The sequence below is a fragment of the Mauremys reevesii genome, linkage group 17 (assembly GCF_016161935.1).
Source record: "Mauremys reevesii isolate NIE-2019 linkage group 17, ASM1616193v1, whole genome shotgun sequence".
NCBI classification, from domain to species: domain Eukaryota; kingdom Metazoa; phylum Chordata; order Testudines; family Geoemydidae; genus Mauremys; species Mauremys reevesii.
In genome coordinates, this window is record NC_052639.1 from 3,038,189 (window position 1) to 3,059,448 (window position 21,260).

Consider the following 21,260-nt stretch of genomic DNA (forward strand, 5'->3'; position numbering starts at 1 on the left):
CTAGTTCTGGCTATCAGTCTGGCTGAAACAACATTACAGGACATCATATCAGGCCGGACTGAGCCAATCCCACTGGGTCATATAACGACAGACACCTGTACAGGAAGGCATTCACCATCACAAAGATATCACAAACACACTGCAATACACCTGCAGAGTACACCATTGTAGGTTAGAAGTAGAACTTTTCTACAGAAAAGGTGCCATGTTGTGGTATTAATTTAATGCTGGACGTAAGTGTTAGCTTCAAAATTCGTTGGACACGTCCTCCACGATAAACCAGTGAGAATGTACTTTAGCGTGCACAGAAACAGAAGCAAGGTATTCTAAAGGAGACTGACCATTCCACAAGACACCAGCATATTTAAGAGCAAATAATGGATATTTTATTTTGCTAAACATGCAAATTCCAAGTGGGATGTTGAAGGTAGATGAACATTTCACTTTGTCCAGTGTGTTGAACAGAAGAACACAGATCCCAGTGTATTCTCCAGCTTGGTCACTTCTCCAGCCACTGAGCTCTGCACATGGTCCATTTCCACTCAGGGGAGCACACTACTGAAAAACAGACCACAACCGCCACAAAGCATGTCTCTCTGCAGACACCGACACCCAGACACAGCATGCACACAGCAAACGTATCTGCAAACTGCTACCTCCCAACCCAAGTTCCCGGTCAGCTGCGTGGCCGTGCAGCAGGCTCTCAACGGCTGCGCAGGTGGGGAGAGAAGCCCCTTTCTTGGCCCAGCCCAGCCAGAGCTGCTGGGGAGAGGAGCCCCCGCCCCGGCCTGGCCAAGCCCAGCCAGAGCTGCCAGGGAGGGGAGCCCCCGCCATGGCACAGCCCAGCCCAGGCCCACTGGAGCTGCTGCTGCAGCCGGGGAAAGACGTCTCTCACCCAGCCCCGAGCTGCTGCAATGAGAGAGGGTTGGGGGAAGTCCTCTCACCACAGCCCTGGAGCAGCCTTCACCCTAAACCTCTCATCCCCAGCCCCACCCCAGAGCCCACACTCTCAGCCAGAGCCCTCAGCCCCCCGCACCCCAGCCCTCTGATCCAGCCCTCCCACACTCTTAACCCCCACCACCCTTCATATTGGTGCACCTAACAAAATTCATTCCGCACATGGACATAAAAAATGAGAGGGAACATTGCCCCAGAGATTTCAGTGCATGCCCTGGAGAGCAGGCTTCTGTGAAACGACATTGCCAGTGAGGGCCTGGCTGTATGTCCAGTTCAACAGGAGTGGGACTGGGCCCTTTGCACAGGGACAGGGAAGGCTGACAAAGCAGGACACAGAGAGAAAAATAAATAGAGCCAACAGGCAAATGGCCCGATTCTGATGTCACAGGGTTTAACTCCACTAGCTACAGTGGAGCTACTCCTGATTTAGCCTAGTCAGAGACAGCAGATCAGGCACAAGTTTAATGCCTCCCCTGGATATTCAAGGAAGGCAGAGAATTCAAACATGCTCTGGGTCCCTAACAGCTTTGGAGAGTCACTGAGGAACAGAATGATACTGGAGTAGGAAGGGAAGGTTCAACATTGAATCTAAAAGAGCTATTGCAACCCCAGAACCCAGCACGGCTGTCAGATACTCTCCTGCAATTCCTCTGACGTCAGGGGGAGTGGCACCCCTGCATCTGAGAGCAGAACTGGGTCCTGGATCAGCCTTCAAAATATTACCAGTACTTACACCCCTTCTTCTCTTAGGAGGGCCAGGAACTTTCTCACACGATACTCAGGATCCATCTAGACACAAAACAAAGATGAAAAGGTGGTCACTAGCAGCAGGCGTGGATTTACCAAGTACAAGTCATGCCAAACCAGCTTGATTTCCTTCTTTGACAGGATAAGTGATTTGGTGGAAAGAAGGAATGTGGTGGATATAATATACCTGGACTTCAGCAGGCTTTTGACACAGTCCCACATGGCAGTCTCATAAATAAGCTAGGGGAATGTGGGCTCAGTAGAACTGCCACGAAGTGGACACATAATTGGTTAAACAACTGCAAACAAAGAGTAACTATTAATGGAATGATGTCAGGTTGGAGGGAATCTCAAGTGGGGTTCCACAGGATTCTGTTCTGGGTCCAGTGTTGTTTAACATCTTGATTAATGACCTGGATGTTGGAATAGAGACCACACCAATCAAAGCTGCAGATGACACAAAGCTGGGGAGGGGGCTACAGCCACTTTGGAGGAGAGAGTTAAATTCAGAGGGATCTTGATAAATTGGAGAACTGGGCTACAGACGACAAAATGAAATTCAACAAAGATAAATGTAAGGTGCTATACTTAGGGAAGAAAAACCAAACACACAAATACAGACTGGGGGAGAACTGGCTTGGCAGCCGCAGCACAGCTGAGAAGGATCTGGGAGTTGTGGTGGATCACAGCTTCGACATGAGTCAACAATGCAAAACTGTTGCAAAAAGAGCAAATACAATGTTGGGTTGCATTGACAGAGGCAGAGCATACAAGTCACAGGAGGCGATAGTACCGATCTACTCAGCACTGGTTAGGCCTCATCTGAGCATTGTGTCCTATTTTGGTCACAAACGTATAGAAAGGATATAGGGAAACCAGAAAGGACCCAGAGGTGAGTGACAAAGATGACCAGAGGGGTGGAATGCAGCCACATGCATCCGACGAAGTGGGTATTCACCCATGAAAGCTCATGCTCCAATACGTCTGTTAGTCTATAAGGTGCCACAGGACTCTTTGCTGCCATATGAGCAAAGGCTTGAAGGAATGAGGTGTGTTTGCTTTGGAAAAGAGGAGATTTAGGAGGGTCATGATAGTGGTCTTCAAATTCTTGAAAGCCTGCCCTAAAAAGATGGAGAAAAGTTGTTCTCTCTTGCCACAGAGGCAGGACAAGAGGCAGTGGGTTCAAACTCCAGCAGAGCAGATTTAGATTAAATCTCAGGAAAAAAAACTTCCTCACTGTAAGAACAGGAGGACAATGGAACAATTTGCCTAGAGAAGTGGAATTTCCTTCACCTGAGGTTTTCAAAAGGAGGATGGAGCCATCTGTCTTGGATGTTTTAGATGCAACAAATCCTGAATCTTGGCAGGGGGTTAGACTAGATGACCTTTGTGGTCCCTTCTAACCCTGTGGTTCTATGAAAGAAGTCCCATAGGAAACAGGAGAGGCACTCTCCAGGCAATCATAACAGGGAAATGAACAAAACTAAGATACTCAGCAGTCTCAGCCATGAAGACTGAACACAGCTTGGGACTGAGAAATGAAGGCTAGACTTCTGATTTATTATGAAGACTGGGGAGAGGCTTTGTTTCTTACGTTCCACCCAAGTAGGAGGAGTTTGAATTATAACCATTTGGAAATCAGAGATTGCAGTTTCCTAATGTTTTATTTACATTTTATTGCATCTCACACAGTATGAATATAAGCTCCATATTCAGTTGTTTATTCTGTAGTCTTCGGGGAGGCTGGTGAAGTATGGTGGGCTAGTACTGGAAATACGCCACATGGACAGGCCAAAGTTTACAAATGCTGTAATTTTGGAACTAGGGAACCGAATATTCTCTTTGAAGGGAGCACTCAGACCCACTCTTAGCAAAACAAACACAAAAGGAGGGCTAGCTGCAATATGCTCACTGGCCTCTTGACCGACACTTGGATAGATATAGGATAATATTCAATCTGAAGAGCATACGAGTGCCATAAGGGAAACTACAGCTAACAGTTCCTTTACTGTATGTTTTATGTTCCTATAGTTAAAGAAAATTGTCTATTGATTCCAGGTTTATGAAAAAAACAAAATGTAACAAATGGAAAGAGAGGGAAGTTGATGTCAATGACTATAAATTAGTAGTGCTGTAGAAATGAAGACTACTGATAAGGGAAGCTAAAAGTATGAGTGAAAAAGCCTGACCAGTAGGACTAGGGACAGTAAGAGGGATTTTATAAAAATATATCAGGAACAAAATAAATCCTAGCAATGGTATAAGTCTCATACTAGACAAAGATGGTAAACTTGTCAATAATAATAAAGAAAAGGCAGACATGTTCAATCACTAATACTGTTCCATGTTTGGAAAGGAGCTGGATGAGATATTCATATCTCACAGTGATAAAGTATTTTCTCTGAGAACAGTAACTAGGCAGAATATTAAACAGCAACTACCACACTTGACTATTTTTAAATCTGAGGGAATGGTTGCACCCAAGAATTTAAAAAGAATTAGCTGAGTTGCTCAGAGCCACCAATGTTGATTTTTAACAAATCTTGGAATGTTGAGGATATTCCAGAGGACTAGAAAAAGAAAACCAACCACTGTTGTGTCATTATTTAAAGGATAAATGGGATGACCTGGGTAACTATGGGTTGGTTAACTTGACATTGATCCTGCACGGTTAAAAAAATTAAATAATAGAAGCACAATTAATGAGATTACAAGTTTTGTAGACAAAGATAACTGATATCAGACATCTGTAAGGTATCTGACTTAGTCCTGCACAACATTTTGATTAAAAAATAGCAATTATGCAAGACCAATACAGTATATATTGATTAAAAACTAATTTTAAATGGGGAACAGTCAGCGAAAGAGTATTTCTAATGGGGTCCCACAGCACGGTATTCATGGCCCAGTACCATTTAATGTCTATCAATGATCTAGAAAAAATATATAATTACTGATCAAGTTTGGATATGACAAACTGGGGGAGTGATTAAAAAAATCAGACAGGCAGGTCACTTATATAGAGCAATGTGGATCGTTTAGTAAGCAGGGCTCACTTGAACAAAACGCATTTTGATCCAACCCAACTGTAAGGCCATATATCTAGAAGCAAGAATGTAGGTTACATGTATAGGACAAAGGAGTGTTTGTGAAAGTAGCAACTCAGAGAAGAACTTCAGGCTCAAAGGACAACCACCTGAACATGAACTCATGGTACAGCACAGTGGCTGAGAAAGTAAACAATCCTTGGATGTCTGAGCAGTGGAATATGAAGCAAGGGGGGGGGAGTGATTCCGACACTGTATACATCACACTGGTGAGACCCCAACTCAATACTGTGGCCAGTTCTGATGTCCACACTTCAAAAAGAATGTGGACATATTGGAAAGGGGTCAGAAAAGCACGACAAGAATGGCTCAAGGTTTGGAAAACTTGGCTTACAGGAAGAGACTGAAGCAGTTCAATCTCCTGGGTTTACCCAAGAGAAGGTGAAGAGGTACCTGAATGGGGAGAGGATTTCCAGTTCTAGGGCTCTAGCAGACATAGGCATACCTAGATCCAGTGACTGGAAACTGAAGCGGGACAAATTCAGACTAGAAATAAGGTGCACAATTTCAGAGTGGTAACTGTGGTAGCCTGTATCAGCAAAAAGAACAGGAGGACTTGTGGCACCTTAGAGACTAACAAATGTATTTGAGCATGAGCTTTCATGGGCTAAACCCCACTTCATCGGATGCATGCAGTGGAAAATACAGTAGGAAGACGTATATACACAGAGGACATGAAAAAATGGGGATAAAATACCTCGGCATGTGGTGGATTTACTAGCACTTGGAATCTTTAAGGCAGGATTAGATGTCTGTCTAGAAGACACATTCAAGCTCACCCAGGTGGTCTGGGCTTGAAGCGTCACTTCATTTGGTGAAATTCCATGACTTTGGCCATGTAGGAAGCTAGGCCAGAGCAGCACAATGGTCCCTCAAGATCTCTGAATATGAACTCTCTTATCAGCTGCGAACATGTGAATTTTTTTCCTGTATCTATGGCAACAAAGTACAGCTGAGACTTGTGTGAAAAGCGAGGACTTTTTGCGATACAAAGATTTCATGTGTGGGAGAGACTGAATATAAAGAAGCTACGCAGAATTCAAATTACTTTAATTAATTAATGGCCGTGGATCACATTGCTACCAACCAATTGCATACCCAACATCTGTATAAGCTGCAATTTGCTCTCATTAGCCACCTCTCTATTTAATGTATTCAAAATGACTTGAACCCAAGTTAAAATGCTGCCTACTTTCCCTCAGGCTGATCTGTCAGGGATTCAAATCGTCTACGAAATGAGCACCTTGTTAAACAAAATCACTTTAAATGCTTGACCGTGCACTTGGCTTGTAAGTGACAACATTCTTCTGAAACATTTCAGGACAGCAGCCTGTTTCCAAGGGGGAAAACCCCCTACCCCCTAGCGACACCGCTCACCACGTTGGTATGTAGCTGTGGGGAAAATCTGATGCAATTTGATTCCCACTCCCCCATTTCAGCACTGCCCTTACTCTGCACATTTTTAATCCTGGAGTTTTAAAAGCACCAATGTTCAAGGTCACAATCTAACCGAAGTCATTTCCCTGTCTCAGAAGAAGGTTAGAGAGGCATCTCTTGTCAAGATTTTAAGTAAAATTGGCTGTAACCGTACCCTGGCAGGTCTGAGCCCATTAAACACAGTTAATGCGTGTGAGCACTGACTTACTGACTTGCCTGTAGGTATGGAATTAAAAGTCAAGGGAAAGGGAGGAAAAAGTAATCTAGATAAATGACTTTATTCCCTCAGGTGACATCTAGTTAGAGCAGCTCCTCAGCGCTGTGCAAGTTTTAACAGAATTGTGAATAGTGAACAGAGGGGATACATGACTTGTATGCTGCTAAACTATGTGCTCCTTCACTTATGCTCAGCATCTCACAGGAAGATCTAAAGACGGTACATTCGGCTGCACCAAATCCATTTGATGAAAAAAGGGGGAATGGGAGGGAAGGGTTCAAATGTAGAAGGGCTCTGAAATGTCAGCCACTGAGGATTAGGCCCAAATGCTACACACACATTTTTAGCTCACAGACACAATGGAGCATGTGCCTGACCACTAGCTTGCGGGCACAGGAGATGCAACAGTGAGGGGCTAAGAGCTACATATTTCTACCCTAGGCAATTCTTTCCTTTAAAGTGCTGAAAGTGGAAAATGAAGAGAGCAGCTGAACAGCTTGACAGATTTATCTTCTTTCAGGGAAAGAGCTGCTGCACCTGCACAGGAAAATTTTTCATAACAAAATCCTCCATTATCACTATCTGCAATCTTCACTTACCACTTGTGCTTGAGAAGGCAATTCATTAAAGGTAAGTCAACCCAGATCCTCTGGGCTGCAGACACTTCTCTGAAGACTAACTTTATACAGCTCATGGGCACTATTTTTTATCGATCTCTCAGTGGACTGAGACATGGCACTCTCTCTACTGACTGGAGCTGAAAACTGCTGTCGGGAAATCTGCAAGTAACACTGCTGCCTTTTTGGAAATGTACCATGTTCAAACCATACCAGACACAATACAGGGCTCCCAATTTCACAGAGACAAGGGTCTGTGGGCCAAAAGGTGCTTTCAAGAATGTTCTAGTCTCTCTCAGACACCCCTGAAGCAAAAAGCCTCTTACTTGTAATGACATCTCGATCAACATCAGCAGCTTCTTGATTCCGATCCACACTTTCTTCCCTTTGACGTGCTGTGCAATGGTGCTGCGCTCGTTATCTTTGAAGTTACCGAGAAGCTGGAAAGAAACCCAGAAGACAGCGAGCAGCATTAGAAGGGCAACTGCACCAGCCACACTGGTGAGTGCAGAATTAGAAAACAGTCCTTAGCTTAGTCTTGGAAACAGTTACGAGTAACTGCCTGGAGATGCTATAGGAACAGTCGTACCAGGATACTTGTATGGCATAGCTGTTATCAACAGTATCATACAGAGTCAACCTTTCATTGATTTACTTCCTGAATCTTATATCCTAGGCTAGTCTTCTCCATATGATAGAGTCTATAAGGAACACAGTAATGTGTGCTACAGCAACCTTGCAAAACTGTTGTAAAAATTACCAGACATGATGATGATGATGATAATGAAAATATTAACACTATTTTATTCGCCTTGCGGAGCACCATTTTGCAAGGCTGTACTAACAGGCTGATAAGCATCTATATCATCTGCTGCAAACTGCACAGTTGTGAGGAGCAGAAGCCAGCCAGGGGCTTGATCCTGTGGGAGGCCAAACATCTCTGGACGTGCTCAGCTTCCTCAGCCCCCATTAGCCAACTCAATGGCAAGTCAGGACTGGGCCCCAGGGATTCAAATTTCAAGTGTTTTGAGGGCAACGCTGCTCTCTCTCTTCTATGCCCTCTGAACCATTTCCAGCCAGCAGAAAAATGAAGTCACTGCCTCTGTATTTTTTCTCTCTCTGTATTTGCCTCTCTCTCTCTCCTGCTTTCCTTGTTATAGGGAACATTACATTCACTGACACCTGGTTACTGGTCTTGGGCCAACAGAGCAAAGCAGGTCAGTGTTTTGATTCCATTAATGAAGTGCTCTATTGCATGGATGTTATTCACACTAACAGAGTAACTCAGGTGGTCTCAGCCGTGCTGACATTCAGGGGTCTCCTTACCTCCAAGGCCTCCATCAGCTGCTCTCCTGTCGCAATACTGGGTACGTGAATGGTGGTGCTGAAAGCATCTAGCATCTCCATTTCCTGCAGGACATCTTTTCGGCTAGTGGTTCCAATGATTAAAAGCTTGCGACCCTGCCCATATAAGAAGGAATAAATGTCACGAAAAGAAAGAAAAAAGGAAAGCACAGGCATCACCCTTGGGGAGATTAGGTTAACTGCAAGGAAAACAAAGGGGGGGAACAGTGAGAAATGCTGCATAAAGCCCTACAACACATCTCTAACAGACTGAAAAATGAGAGACGTCAGATTTAAAAGAGTGGTAGTCACCAGCACCAATCTTTAACAAGACAATATCTAAGGATAAGGATAAGGAAATCAGAATCCTTCCTGCCAATCAGAATCAAGAGACCAAAACAGATTGTTAAGCCCCATCCATAAAGCCTGCGTATCGGAATTTTTCTAGGAAGGGTTCAGAGTTCATAGACTCATAGAATACGAGGGTTGGAAGGGACCTCAGGAGGTATCTAGTCCAACCCCCTGCTCAAACACTCAGCACTCACTGAGCTGAATCAGGGCACTTACACCTCGCAGGGCTATAGTTTCTACCTGATGACGCTGTGGCTGTGATGACTGTTGTGAAACCTAGTACGAAAAGTTCCAGCCCCTTCCTGCATTTTTACCACTGGGTCAATGTAAAAAGGTCAGAAGCTGCCAGAGCTTCATATACAGAACTCCCTCCTCCTCCCCCACAGCTAATGTGGCTGGAGACAAAGCCAACAAGACAGCACTTCATTTGATTATGTTCTGAAGTAGCATTTTCCACAACCAGGAAGGACAAAACCTAATTAATATTTTTTTAAGTCAACACAAAAGCTTAAATTCTGATGAAAACGATGCGAGTAGCAGAGAGGAGCCAGTCTGGCACAGCCAGGGCATCTCCTCACCCTACCATCCATAGTTCTTTTTACTGTGTCAGACACAACACGGTGATGAAGACACCCTCCCTCCCCCCAGGACACAGCATGCTGGACTCCTGAATAAAGTGAATAAGTCTGAACACTAGTAACGGTAGGTGCAGGTAACACACTTCTGGCCCATATTTATGAATTCTCAGTAACACGGCTCCCAAGTTCACATGACTGGGTGCACTCAGTGAGTAGGAAAAAGATTTGGGGGTTGTGGTGGATAATCAGCTGAACATGAGCCCGGGTTACATCTACACAAGGCTAAAAGACCCACAGCATGACCGCGGCTGGCCCAGGTCAACTGAGTCAGGCTCGCAGGGTTCAGGCTGTGAGGCTAAAAATGGCTGTGTCACCACTCGGGCTTGGGCTGGAGCCCGAGCTCTGGGACCCTCCATCCTTCAGAGGCCCGGATCTTGAACACGTACACAGCAATTTTTCAGCCCCAGAAACTAAGCTGACCCAGGCCAGCCACAGGTTTTTTATCCCTGAGTAGATACCCACATACTCACTGTGGCCAACAGAGTTTACGCAATCCTGAGATACATAAACAGTGGAACGTCAAGTAGGAGAAGAACGGTTATTTTACCTCTCTATTTGGCACTGGAATATGGTGCCCAGTTCTGGTGCCCTCAATTCAAGAAGGATGTTGATAAATTGGAGAGGGTTCAGAAAACAGCCACGAGAATGATTACAGGATCGGAAACCTGCCTTATAGCGTTAGACTCATGGAGCTCAATCTATTTAGGGCCGAAGACCCTGGATCCCTGCAGGCACAAGGTGAGGAGAAGGCTGCAGTCCTTGCAGGGCAGAGCAGAGAGCCCCAGCCAGGGCTGCGAGAAGGATCAGCCACCCTGCTGCTGCTAAGTGACTCCATCCTCCTTCTCCCAGTCCTGGCCAGGGGCTCTCTGCTCCGCCAGGCCAGAACCAGCCTCTTTAGCACCTCGTGCCTGAGTGTCTTGGGCCCCTCCCTGAACAGGGATAAGTGGGTAAGAGGAAAAGGTGTTACAAGCTTTGAAGAACTGTGTGATCTTGTTGCTCAGGAACATTTCCTGAGTATTCGTAGTGATGATGTAAAACAGTGTTTATGGGATAAAAAGGTGAAAACTGTTGAGGAAGCTGCTACTCTTGCTGATGAATGTGAACAAAGCTAAGCATCTATTAGAAATAAATCACAGGCAGAGGGGTTTGTTTGGTAGGAAGAAGGGTTCCCGTTTTACCCTGGGAAAAAGGGTGGCTGGGAGGCTGGACGCTCACCTCCCCAAGTCCATTCCTCTAGTCCTCGTCCCAAATCTCCTGTAAAAACAGAAGAGCCCAGAAGGTGCTATCACTGTAATTCCACTGAGCACCTGAGGAATAAATGCCCAGTGCTGGCTGGGAACAGACAACAAGCAACTCATGGGAATGCTGCTACCCAGAGCACAGAGGCACCTCAGGCAATTGCCACTTATCATACAGGATTTGTAAAAGTAGCCTCTGCATAGCCGGGAGGAAGCACATAAAGGCTATCAAAATGAACGGCAAGGAACTCCTTGGGTGGAGGGATACAGGTGCAGACATTTCTGTGGTCAGGAGAAACATTGTTTGGGAGAAAAACATACTGCCAGGACAGACGGCAGAGCTTTGGTTAGGAGGTCACAAAATCCTTGCGCCTTTGGCTAAAGTGCACATAGAAACTAAGGATTTGGAAGCTGAATTGACGGTGGCAGCAGTACATGATAACCCGTCACAATTATTACTGGGGAACGACTTTTTCAATGTAGCTTGGGCTGTCAAGGGATCTGCCAGCAGCAAGGAGGAATATGGTGCTGAAACCCCAGAAGGAAAGGGCCAAGTCCCAGGAACTGCTGGAGGAATGGGAGAGTGTCTCTTTAATTCCTCTGCAGCAGTGGAAAACGGTCTGCTACCAGGGGCAGGCGTGGCTGAGACCAGCTCCTGCTGCCTCATGGTTAAAGGCAGCATCTCCTCTGAGGGGCAGGGAAGCGTGTTGCCTGTTAGTGAGAAAACGGTCCAGGTTGCTGGCTGCCAGCAGGTTGCAGCTGAGCAGGGGGCAGAGCTCACATTAGGGTGCTTAGGAAAATGTGTCCTAGAGGGAAGCCCAGAGGAGGGGGATGGAATCCTAGAGATCACTGAGGCGGGTGAAGGTTCCATGGACTCTGTAGCTGGAGGCAAACCCAACTCAGAGAGAGGGCAGGGTGTGGTGCCCGCCAGTGAAAGGACTGTTGGCTGCTAGCTGTGAGCCCTTCGCAGCTGAACAGGGGACGGATCCACTCTAGAGAGCACAGAGGTGTGTGTCTTAGAGGGTGGCCCAGAGGGAGAAGTTGAAAAGGAATTTGGGTAAGTACAGGAATGTCTCCTCACTGATTACATGGGAGGGTGAGCCCAGGACAGATCTGCTGGGACGGCATTTGTGCTCCCAGGAACCCAATCTGTGGGTCAGGTTTTAAGAGGGAACTGTGTAACTGATCTCCTGGAGGGGAGCAGGCACACAACTGACCTCTTCGAGACAGAGAGAGGGGCGACAGAGGGTACCCCAACCCAGATCCCACTTTTGCAAAACGCTATTCCTGATGTATTTGTGAAAACTAACTCTGTCTCTTTAAGACAGGATGGAAATCCTACTAAAGACTTGAGTGTCAGTGAAAATGCTAATGACCCATCTGAGAAAGGGGATAAAAGGGAAAGACAGACCAGTACCTGAACACACACTGTGGTTTAGGAAGCGGCTGCAAAACACAATGGGTATTGAACAAACCAGACTGTCTAAACAGAAGGCGTGGCATGGCAAACGTACTTGGAAACACCTCCCTGACATGAAGTTTCTGGTACTGTTAAGTCTCATAATACGCGGTTTATTGGTTATGACAAAGAATTTGGTACTTATGGTAAATCCTCTAAAAATGTGTAAAACGCATGATTTTGGGAAAAAACTTTTGAACATGCTAGAAGTGATAACAGAGAAGTCCTATAATACTGCTTCTCAGCTAGTACCTGTAAACAGGCTCAGAGCTTGTCACAGCAGGGAAACCATAACAAACCTGAACTGCTCCGTGGAAGGGGAAACTGAAGCACATCGCCTCACGGCACTGATGGCTAAATGCCAAGACACCTACACTCTAAAAGATATTGATATCTGCATTATGGTAACAATGCCACACACCAGAATGTTTTCAGGCAGCTTGTGAAAAGAAACAGAACTTTGCAAAAACACATGTGGCTGTCACTACAATGTTTGGTAACACTTGGGAGTTGTATAACCAAGAAGGCATTAGGCACACTTCACATTAGTCAGTGACTAACCCTCTGGCAGTAATCGAAGGGGGGATGTGACACACCCTGGCACCCCAATATTCACCACTGTCATGTAATGAGGATATGTTTTGTACAAAGTATGTCTTGTGAGGTGTCATTCTAAAAATCTTGATCTGCTAGACAGTAATATCGCCTTGGATTGTCTGTGCTATTGTTGTATGTGAAGTTATGAAGCTTGGCTATGTGTGTGTTACTGAAACGTGTTGTGAGGCTGAAAACACCCACAAACAGCCTTTTTAGTAAAACAGTAAAAAGGCCAAACAATGTTAATGGCTTATTGAGGAAATGCACACAAGCACCACGATTACCCCGGAACTGTGTTCAACAGAAACCTCTCAGAAATAGCACTGCACAATGGGAACTGTTTGAGCCAGGTCACAGCAAAAGAGCTTTCAAACAAGTGGGAACAAGATATAAAAGGAGGAAAATGACATCATGAAGGGACCTCATTCTCCCCATGAAAACACTTCTGGAAACACCTGAGGAATAAAGACTGAACAGGGGGAATTGATGGTCCCAGGCTAAAGGAATTTCTAGCCTGTGTATGAAAACCTGGGAAACCCAAGCTGTAAAGCCAAGGCAGCCTTTGCCTTAAGAATCTGCCAGCTTAACACTCAGGGTGCGAAGAATGTTAAGATCAGTTTGTGGCTTTATCTATTTACTAGATAATCTGCTTTGATCTGTTTGCTATCACTTATAATCACTTAAAATCTATTCTTTTGTAGTTAATAAACTTATTTTGTTCTACTCCAAACCAGTGTGCGTTTGACTAAGATGTCTGCGGAAATTCTCAGCTTGGTTACCGCAAGTGTGCATGGTCCTCTTCACATTGAGGGGGAGATGGACCGGGTGTTAAACCCATATACTGGCTCAATTTGACCAGGGCAGGATGGTTCTGCTCTGGGATCCAAGGCTGGTGGTTAGGGAGCCTGCATGTACCTGCAGCTGGGTGTGTCCCTAGCTGTGCGAATGCTGGTGAAAGTGCAAGCTGGGCGGGGGGGCTTTGCAACTTGTCACAGCAGTGCAGTGTGAGAGGGAGCCCAGGCTGGTGGGTCAGGGGGCTCAGTGGTATCCCAGCTCCAGGTGGCAGCCTGGGGGGAACCCATCTCACATGCCCCCTACTCCTGCTTGCTGCCAGATAAGCCATTCCAAAACTGTGTAGAATTCGCAGGAAGTTATTAGTAACTCCAATGGGAACACAGCAACTATGTGTAATGGACATACTGCCTGCATCATAATCATAGAAGATTAGGGTTGGAAGAGACCTCAGGAGGTCATCTAGTCTAACCCCGTGCTGAAAGGAGGACCAACACCAACTAAATCATCCTAGCCAGGGCTTTGTCAAGCCGGGCCTTAAAATGATCCAACACAGAGAAAATGTCTGACCCTCTGGCATAATGCCATCCAGAGTGGGTAGAATTGTGGGAGATGCTGCTATTAGAAAGAAGTTTAACAGTAAAAAAAAACTTTCCTTTTTGCAGCCCCACATCTCCGCAAATTCTGAGACATCTGGGAAGTAGAGAGTAGTGAACAGATGCTGGGAGGGTAAAGTAAGAAATCCAGCAATAAGATGGAAAAGGAAAAAAAGGGGGGGAACCCCCTTCTTTGGGTAAGAATTGTTCAAAGGGCAACATTCTTGTCGGGCCACCACCAGCATATTTCTGCCAAAGGAGGCGTCTGCTGATGATAGTAAGTCCAGCTTGCAGTGTCTGATGAGGGTGTTGGCCGATGACCATGTGGATGCTCTGCAGATCTGTGTGGAAGCTCTTACTTGTTCCACTCACAAGGCAGCTGGCGATCTCACGGTGTGTGCTTTGATACCGTCCAGAGCAAGGGTCTCTCACGCCTTGTAGGCGCCAGCAATATAGAGCTTACCCCACTAGTGATGGACAATGGAAATGCTGAGTCCTTTACTTCTAGGCTGGAAGGACAAACAGGGCACTGGATTTTCTTGTGGATGGAGGTAGAATTTCAACACTTTTTCGATATCCCCTCAGTGAGATGTTGCGGCTTCAGACAGAATGAAGGAAGGACGACTTCTTGGGAAGCATGGAAGGGAGAATTTACTTTAAGAAGAAGGGACTCTGGAATTCTCAACACCTTATTGTTGTGGAACATAAAAATATGGTTCTTGCATAGATAATGCCACCAGCTCCGATACACATCTAGCAGATATGATAGCAACCAGAAAACAGGTTTTTAATGTACAGGTAGAAGGCTGTCACTAAACTCAGGGGCTAAAAGGAATGATCTATTAATGTCTTCAAAACACAGTGGAAGATCCCATTTTGGGAAGATTGGCCTGACCACCATCCTGGCCAGTCTGACAGCCCCGAGGAACCTGGAGATCTAGGGGTTCTCTCCCAGGGATCCTGCAGACCCTGCAAAAAGGATGCTGCTGAGAGCAGAAACTTGGCGTGAAATGGTACTGGAGAATGTGCCAAATGGCTGGAGTCCCCAGATTCCTGGATCCTCATCATGCTCTTGGCACCAGACACTGAATTGAGCCTCTCTGGATGCTAGCAGTCTTGATGCCTTTGGAAGATAGACCCAGCATTACTAATGATTCCCTTTCAATAACCAGGCCGTTGGCTGAAGCCAGTCTGGATATGGATGGAAGAATGAGCCTTGGGAGAGGATACCCAGTCTCCATGGTAGCCATAGAGGAGGTTCCACTGTCAGGTCTATTAAGTGGAAAATGAAGGTCTCCTTGGCCAACGGAAGTTATCAATATGACTTTCACCTGCTCCTTTTTTATTTTCTGAATCACTTCCCCCAGGAGAGGAAAAGTGGGAATGCATAAAGAAAGCCCTGTGGCCATCTGTGTGAAAGGGCATCTGTTGCCACGGATTCAGGAACTCTCTCTCTGATGGGAGTACCTTGGGCTTTTTGTGTTCTTGCAGCTTGGAAACAAACCAGCTGAAGGGAGATAATGTCCTCAAGATTAGACCAAAGACCTGATTCAGGCACCACTGCAAAGTGCTGAGCTGGCGTCTGCCTGAGCCAGTTTGCCTTCTAGTTCAGCTCCCCTTTTATGTGGATCGCTCTGATGGACAGGAGAGACTACTCTGACATTTCCATTGCCTCCATCACCTCTCGCTGTAGCTTTGGTCTCCTTGTCCCTACCTGGTTACTTATGTACGTTTGTGCTTGTGTTGTCTGACTGAAGCTGAAGGTTATAGCTCTCCAGGGAGGTGCTCTGAGTTCTAGAAGAGCTCTTATATTTCAAAATAATGTAGGATCTAGGATCTCTTTCTCTGAAGTATTCACCTACCTCTAGTCAGCAGGTTAAACAAAGCCTGATATTTAGAAGCTACTTACAAGGCATCAACATGAATGAAAGCGGCAAGGATATTCATTTGTGGCTAGGCTGGGACTGGAGCAAGAGAAGGAAAAAAAGGCATCTTCTTCACTTACTGTGACACTGGGATAACAAGCAGCAAGGAGCCCTGTGGCACCTTATAGACTAACAGACGTATTGGAGCATGAGCTTTCGTGGGTGAATACTCACTTCGTCGGATGCATTCACCCACGAAAGCTCCAATACGTCTGTTAGTCTATAAGGTGCCACAGGACTCCTTGCTGCTTTTACAGATCCAGACTAACACGGCTACCCCTCTGATACTTGGGATAACAAGGAGTATGAGAGAGGGTCAGGAGAACAATCATGGTTTTTAGTAGCTATGTACCTGCAGACTCAAAAATCATGGGAGAGAAAAACTGGAAACCTGTATGGAGCGTGAACAACTCTGAAAAACCCTTGAGAGCATCTGCAGTTCCCAGAACTAAAATGCTGGAAATTAGTGAGAAAGCTGAAGACAGCAGGATGGTACAATGAACTGAATTAATCTGCAAGCTTTAGAAACATGGGGCTGGATTTCAGACATGATGAGCAACCACATCTCCCACTAGCTTCCACTGCAGTTGGGGGTGCTCATCACACCTAAGAAACCAGCCTGCAGTGTGTACTGCACACAGAGGAAAGTTGGTCATAAAGACTTAAGAATAGCAAAGCCTTTATGCTTAATTCTTTATGACTAATCTCCCAATATGTATGATAATTTCTATTATTTCAGACATGGCTGTTGTATACATTTCTGTATTTACTGTACCCCTTTGCCTATTTCTCACCCTCTTCTCTCTCCAATTAATCTTTAAAACAGGAAAAACAAAACATGGCATAATATGAGAGCCAGAAATCACCAGATCTAGCTCACCAATGCAACCAGGGATATTAGGGCACCGAACACAAAGTCGACTATTTAAACAGACACCAATTAATGGTGTGAACTTGTCAAAAGAATAACTTCTTGGTGCAGTAGCGCACTGGGGTCCAGGACTCATTCCAAGGCCCATGCAGCTATAAGGATAAACACACACTTTGATGTGACATCATCATAATGTTAAGTTTCAACTTTCCCCTCAGGAGTGAGACAATAGGAGGATGCTGCTGAAACTTTCATCCTTCCTCTGCCCACATTTTCTCTTTTTTCATCATTGCTGCTTTTGTCACAGCAAACTTTTAGAGGCTTTGGCCCTGAAATGCCCCAGAACTCCTTTGGGTAATCTCCTCACCACTAATAAAGCAGCTATTGTGAACCGCTTGCTTTCAAATGGTTCACACTGAAAAATCTTTATTGCAACCTTTTCTCTTGCTTCATAAACTAGAGTTGCCAGTGGGTATAGCCATGTAAACTGTGAATAAGGACTCTGGGGCTCAATTCTGGGCTCTGCTGCCAATTCCCTGCATAAACTTGGACAAGCACGTCACTTCTTGATGCCTTGGTTTATAAAACGGGGAACCCCAGTTGCACAGGAAGGTTAAGTTTGTGCAGGTTTTTCATCTTCTCTGTTGAGATGAAAACAATGGTCATCTGAACACAAATCTGTGCTGAAGAGAAAGGACTTTCACATCCACATGAAGAGGCTACTCACTCTGTGCAGTCACTATAGTTTTTCAAGATTTGTCCCCCTAGGAGTACTCCATTTCAGGTATGCATTAGCCTCTCAATCCCTTGATTGAAGATTTTCTATTAGTGGTGTCTGTTCGGCCAACGCAGTCGTTCTATACAACCTTGTGCTGCACGTCAAGGGTACAGAGGGATGCCTGGGTGAAACACCCTCAGTTCCTTCTCTATCCAAACATCCAACAAAGAACAGTCTGAGAAGAGGGGAAGGAGGGAGGGTAGTGGATCACCCACAGCGACACATCTCAAAGAACTATAGTTATTGCACAGAGCATGTAACCTCCTTTTCTTCTTCAAGTAGTGTTGCTATGGGTGTTCCACTTTAGGTAGCTTCCAAGCAATATCCTCACGGGCAGGAGGGAGCTTCAGAAATGAGTCCAGAACTGAAGACAGCCCCACTTTACCAAGTGCCACAGCCGATCTAGGCATAGTGTTTAGAAAGTTTGCTCTGAGGCCCAGGGAGTGGCTCCACATATCTCAGACACTTGGTTTTTGCACAAAGCTGTGGATGTTGCTTGTGATCTGGCAGAATGTGCTATTAGCCTTTTGGGGGAGTGCAGGGGGTAGAGAAGAAGCTGCATCATAGCAAGTGATGACACCCCCCGAGATCCACCTTGAGAGTCTCTGGCAAGAGATTGTGGACCCCTTGGATCTATCTGCAATAGAGACAACAGTCAAGGTGACTTCTGAAATTGCTTGGTCCTATCTAGATAAAAGGATAACGCCTAACAGAGAATCATAGACCCGTAAGGTTAGACGGGACCACAAGGGTCGTCCAGTCTAACCCCCTGCCAAGATGCAGGATTTGTTGGGTCTAATCCATCCAAGACAGATGGCTCCAGCCTCCTTCTGAAAACCTCCAGAGAAGGATCTTCCACAACCTTCACAGGCAGTCTGCTCCACTGTCCTACTGTTCTTACAGTGAGGAAATTTTTCCTGAGATTTAATCTAAATCTGCTCTGCTGGAGTGTGCACCCACTGCCTCTTGTCCTGCCTTCTGTGGCAAGAGAGAACAACTTTTCTCCATCTATTCAGGGCAGACTTTCAAGAATTTGAAGATCGCTATCATGTCCTCTCTAAATCCTCTCTTTTCCAAACTAAACATACCCAGTTCCTTCAGCCTTTGCTCATATGGCTGCATTTCACCCCTTTGATCACCTTTATAACTCGCATCTGGATCCTGTCCGGTTTCTCTACATCCTTTCTATGCAGTGGTGACCAAAATTGGACACAGTACTCAGCTAAGGCCTAACCAGCACTGACTAGAGTGGTACTATCACGTGCCGTGACCTGCATGCTATGCCTATGTTAATGCAACCTAATATTGTATTTGCTTTTTTTGCAACAGCTTTGCATTGACAACTCATGTTAAGGTTGTGATCCACCACAACTCCCAAATCCTTCTCAGCTGGCTGTTGCTAAACCAGTTATCCTCCATTCTGTATTTATGCATTTGGTTTTTCTTCCATAAGTATAGCACCTTACATTTGTCTTTGTTGAATTTCATTATGTTTTCTATAGTACAGTTCTCCAATTTATAAAGATCCCTCTGAATCTTACCTCTGTCCTCCGAAGTGTTGGCAATGCTCTCCGCCCCCCCACCCCAGCTTTGTGTCATCTGCAACGTTGGTCAGTATGCTCTCTCTTCCTACACCCAGGTCAATAATAAAGATATTAAACCCACTGGACACAGAACAGATCCCTGTGGAACCCCACTTGAGATGCCAACAAATCCAAGTATGCCCTTATGAATGGTATTCTTTGTACAGGAGCTAACATGGATTTTTTTTAAAACATTCATCTGGAAACCTAATTCCAGGAAGGGAAAAAGGGCTGTCTGGGAGGAAGTCAGTACTGCTTTATAAGATCGGCTCCTGAGTAGCCAGTTGTTGAGATATGGGAAGGCTAAAATCACTTCTTGCCAAAGGTAAGCAGCTACCTACTTCTAGGACTTTTGAGAACACGCTTGTGGCTGAAGGGAAGTAATTTGGTATTGAAAATGTTACTGGACCATGGTAAAATGTAGGTATTTCCTATGTACGGGATGTATCACTATATGAAAATAGCTGTTCCAGAGGCTGAAGGCCAAAAACCAATCTCCTGTGTCTAAAGCAGGAATTATAGCTGCCAGAGTAACTATCCTGAACTTCTGAGGCTTTATGAATTTGTTCAGTAGCCTTAGATCTAAGATCAGCCTCCACACTCAGTCCTTCTTTGACACAAGGAAACACTTTGAGTAAAATCCTTTCCCCTTGTGAGGAGGTGGGACTGACTCTACTGCTCCTAAATGAAGGAGAAAATGAACTTCTTCCCTCAGTATTGTTTGTTCGAGGGGTCCCTGAAGAGGGACAGGGAAGAGGAGTGGGAGGAATGTACAGTAGATGGTGTAATCCAATGATATGACTTCTATGATCCACTTGTCATTGCAATGTGATGCCAAGCATGTTGAAAATGAAAAAGGTGATCGCCAAAGGTGGAAAGGTGGGCAAATGGTTGTGCTTGTGAACTAGAGGTGAGGAAGGAATCAAACCCTGAATGAACCAAACAAAATTGTTATTTTGATGATGTTGACTGGGTACTCACTGAAGGAGGGTGAGTAGCTCTCTTGCTCTGGAATTTCTGTCTCTTCCTAGTGAGTTCGGTGGGGATCTATGAAATCAAGAGAACTGGCCAGAAGGCAACCTCTACTAAACTTCCGTTTGGTCGTAGGAATGTACATATCTAGAGATCTTAACATGGTCATGGAGTCCTTCAATGTGTGCACGGACTCATCGTGGTCTCCAAGCAGCGCTTTTTACTCTCAAATGGAAGGGTTTTGAACCACTTTTGGGAACTCTGATACCCTGTGCATAACAACAGTTGTGGATATGGATATGATGGTGGTGTCTGTGGCATTTAAGAACCATTGAAGAGAGATTCCGGCTAATAACTGACCTTCTGCGATGATGGCCTGAAAGTGTTCTCTATGCTCCTGTGGATGCTCAATAAAAGCTGCAAATATATCAGTTGGTGAAGTTGTACTTGGCCATGATCACCTGATAGTTTGCGATCTAAAACTGGAGGGTCACGAGTGAGTTACACTTTCAACCAAAAAAGTCTAATTTCTTTTGGTCTTTGTTCTATGGGGTAGACCTACAGTAATGCTATTTACCCCACTCCTTTACAGCCTCCACCACTAGGGAATTAGGCAAGGGGTGGGGAAACAAAATTTCTGAATTCTTGGGGGTGACATAATATTTCTTATCAACCTGTTTACAAGTTGGCAGGATAGTGGCAGGCATTTGTCACAGGGTCTTTGCTGGACCCAGGAGCACCTCGTGAATGGGTAGAACAACCTGGATGGGTGTTGCCAATTGTAGAATGCCCAGCAGCTTGTGTTGTGAGTCTTTGACTTCTTCAAGAGGTATCTGAAGGGTGTCAGCAACCCGCTTCACAAGGTCCCGGAATTGCCGAAAATCATTGGCCATAGATTGTTGTGGAGGTATGACTGCCTCATCTGGAGATGAGAATGAAATAGGAGTTTGAGGGGCAGCCTACTTATCTGTCCTAGACTCCTGTTCTTCAAAGATCTCATTGTGCTAGAGGACTGGTTAGGGGGACTGTACAAC

General features: G+C 45.4%; 1 protein-coding gene across 2 annotated transcripts in view; it reads right to left on the reverse strand.

Annotated features, from left to right (window-relative positions):
• Positions 1-363: 363 nt before the first annotated feature.
• Positions 364-21,260, reverse strand: part of NSF (N-ethylmaleimide sensitive factor, vesicle fusing ATPase) — a 149,140-nt gene continuing 128,243 nt past the window's right edge. Inside the window, exons 18-21 of one of the 2 annotated variants that reach the window (XM_039504284.1) lie at positions 8,409-8,543; positions 7,409-7,522; positions 1,691-1,746; positions 364-555 (exon numbers count right to left, since the gene is read on the reverse strand). In XM_039504284.1, coding sequence (XP_039360218.1) covers positions 543-555; positions 1,691-1,746; positions 7,409-7,522; positions 8,409-8,543 — 318 coding nt within the window. In that variant the 3' untranslated portion in view covers positions 364-542. Of the gene's footprint in view, positions 559-1,690; positions 1,747-7,408; positions 7,523-8,408; positions 8,544-21,260 lie in introns of both variants that reach the window. The other variant, XM_039504283.1, reaches the window with a different exon arrangement.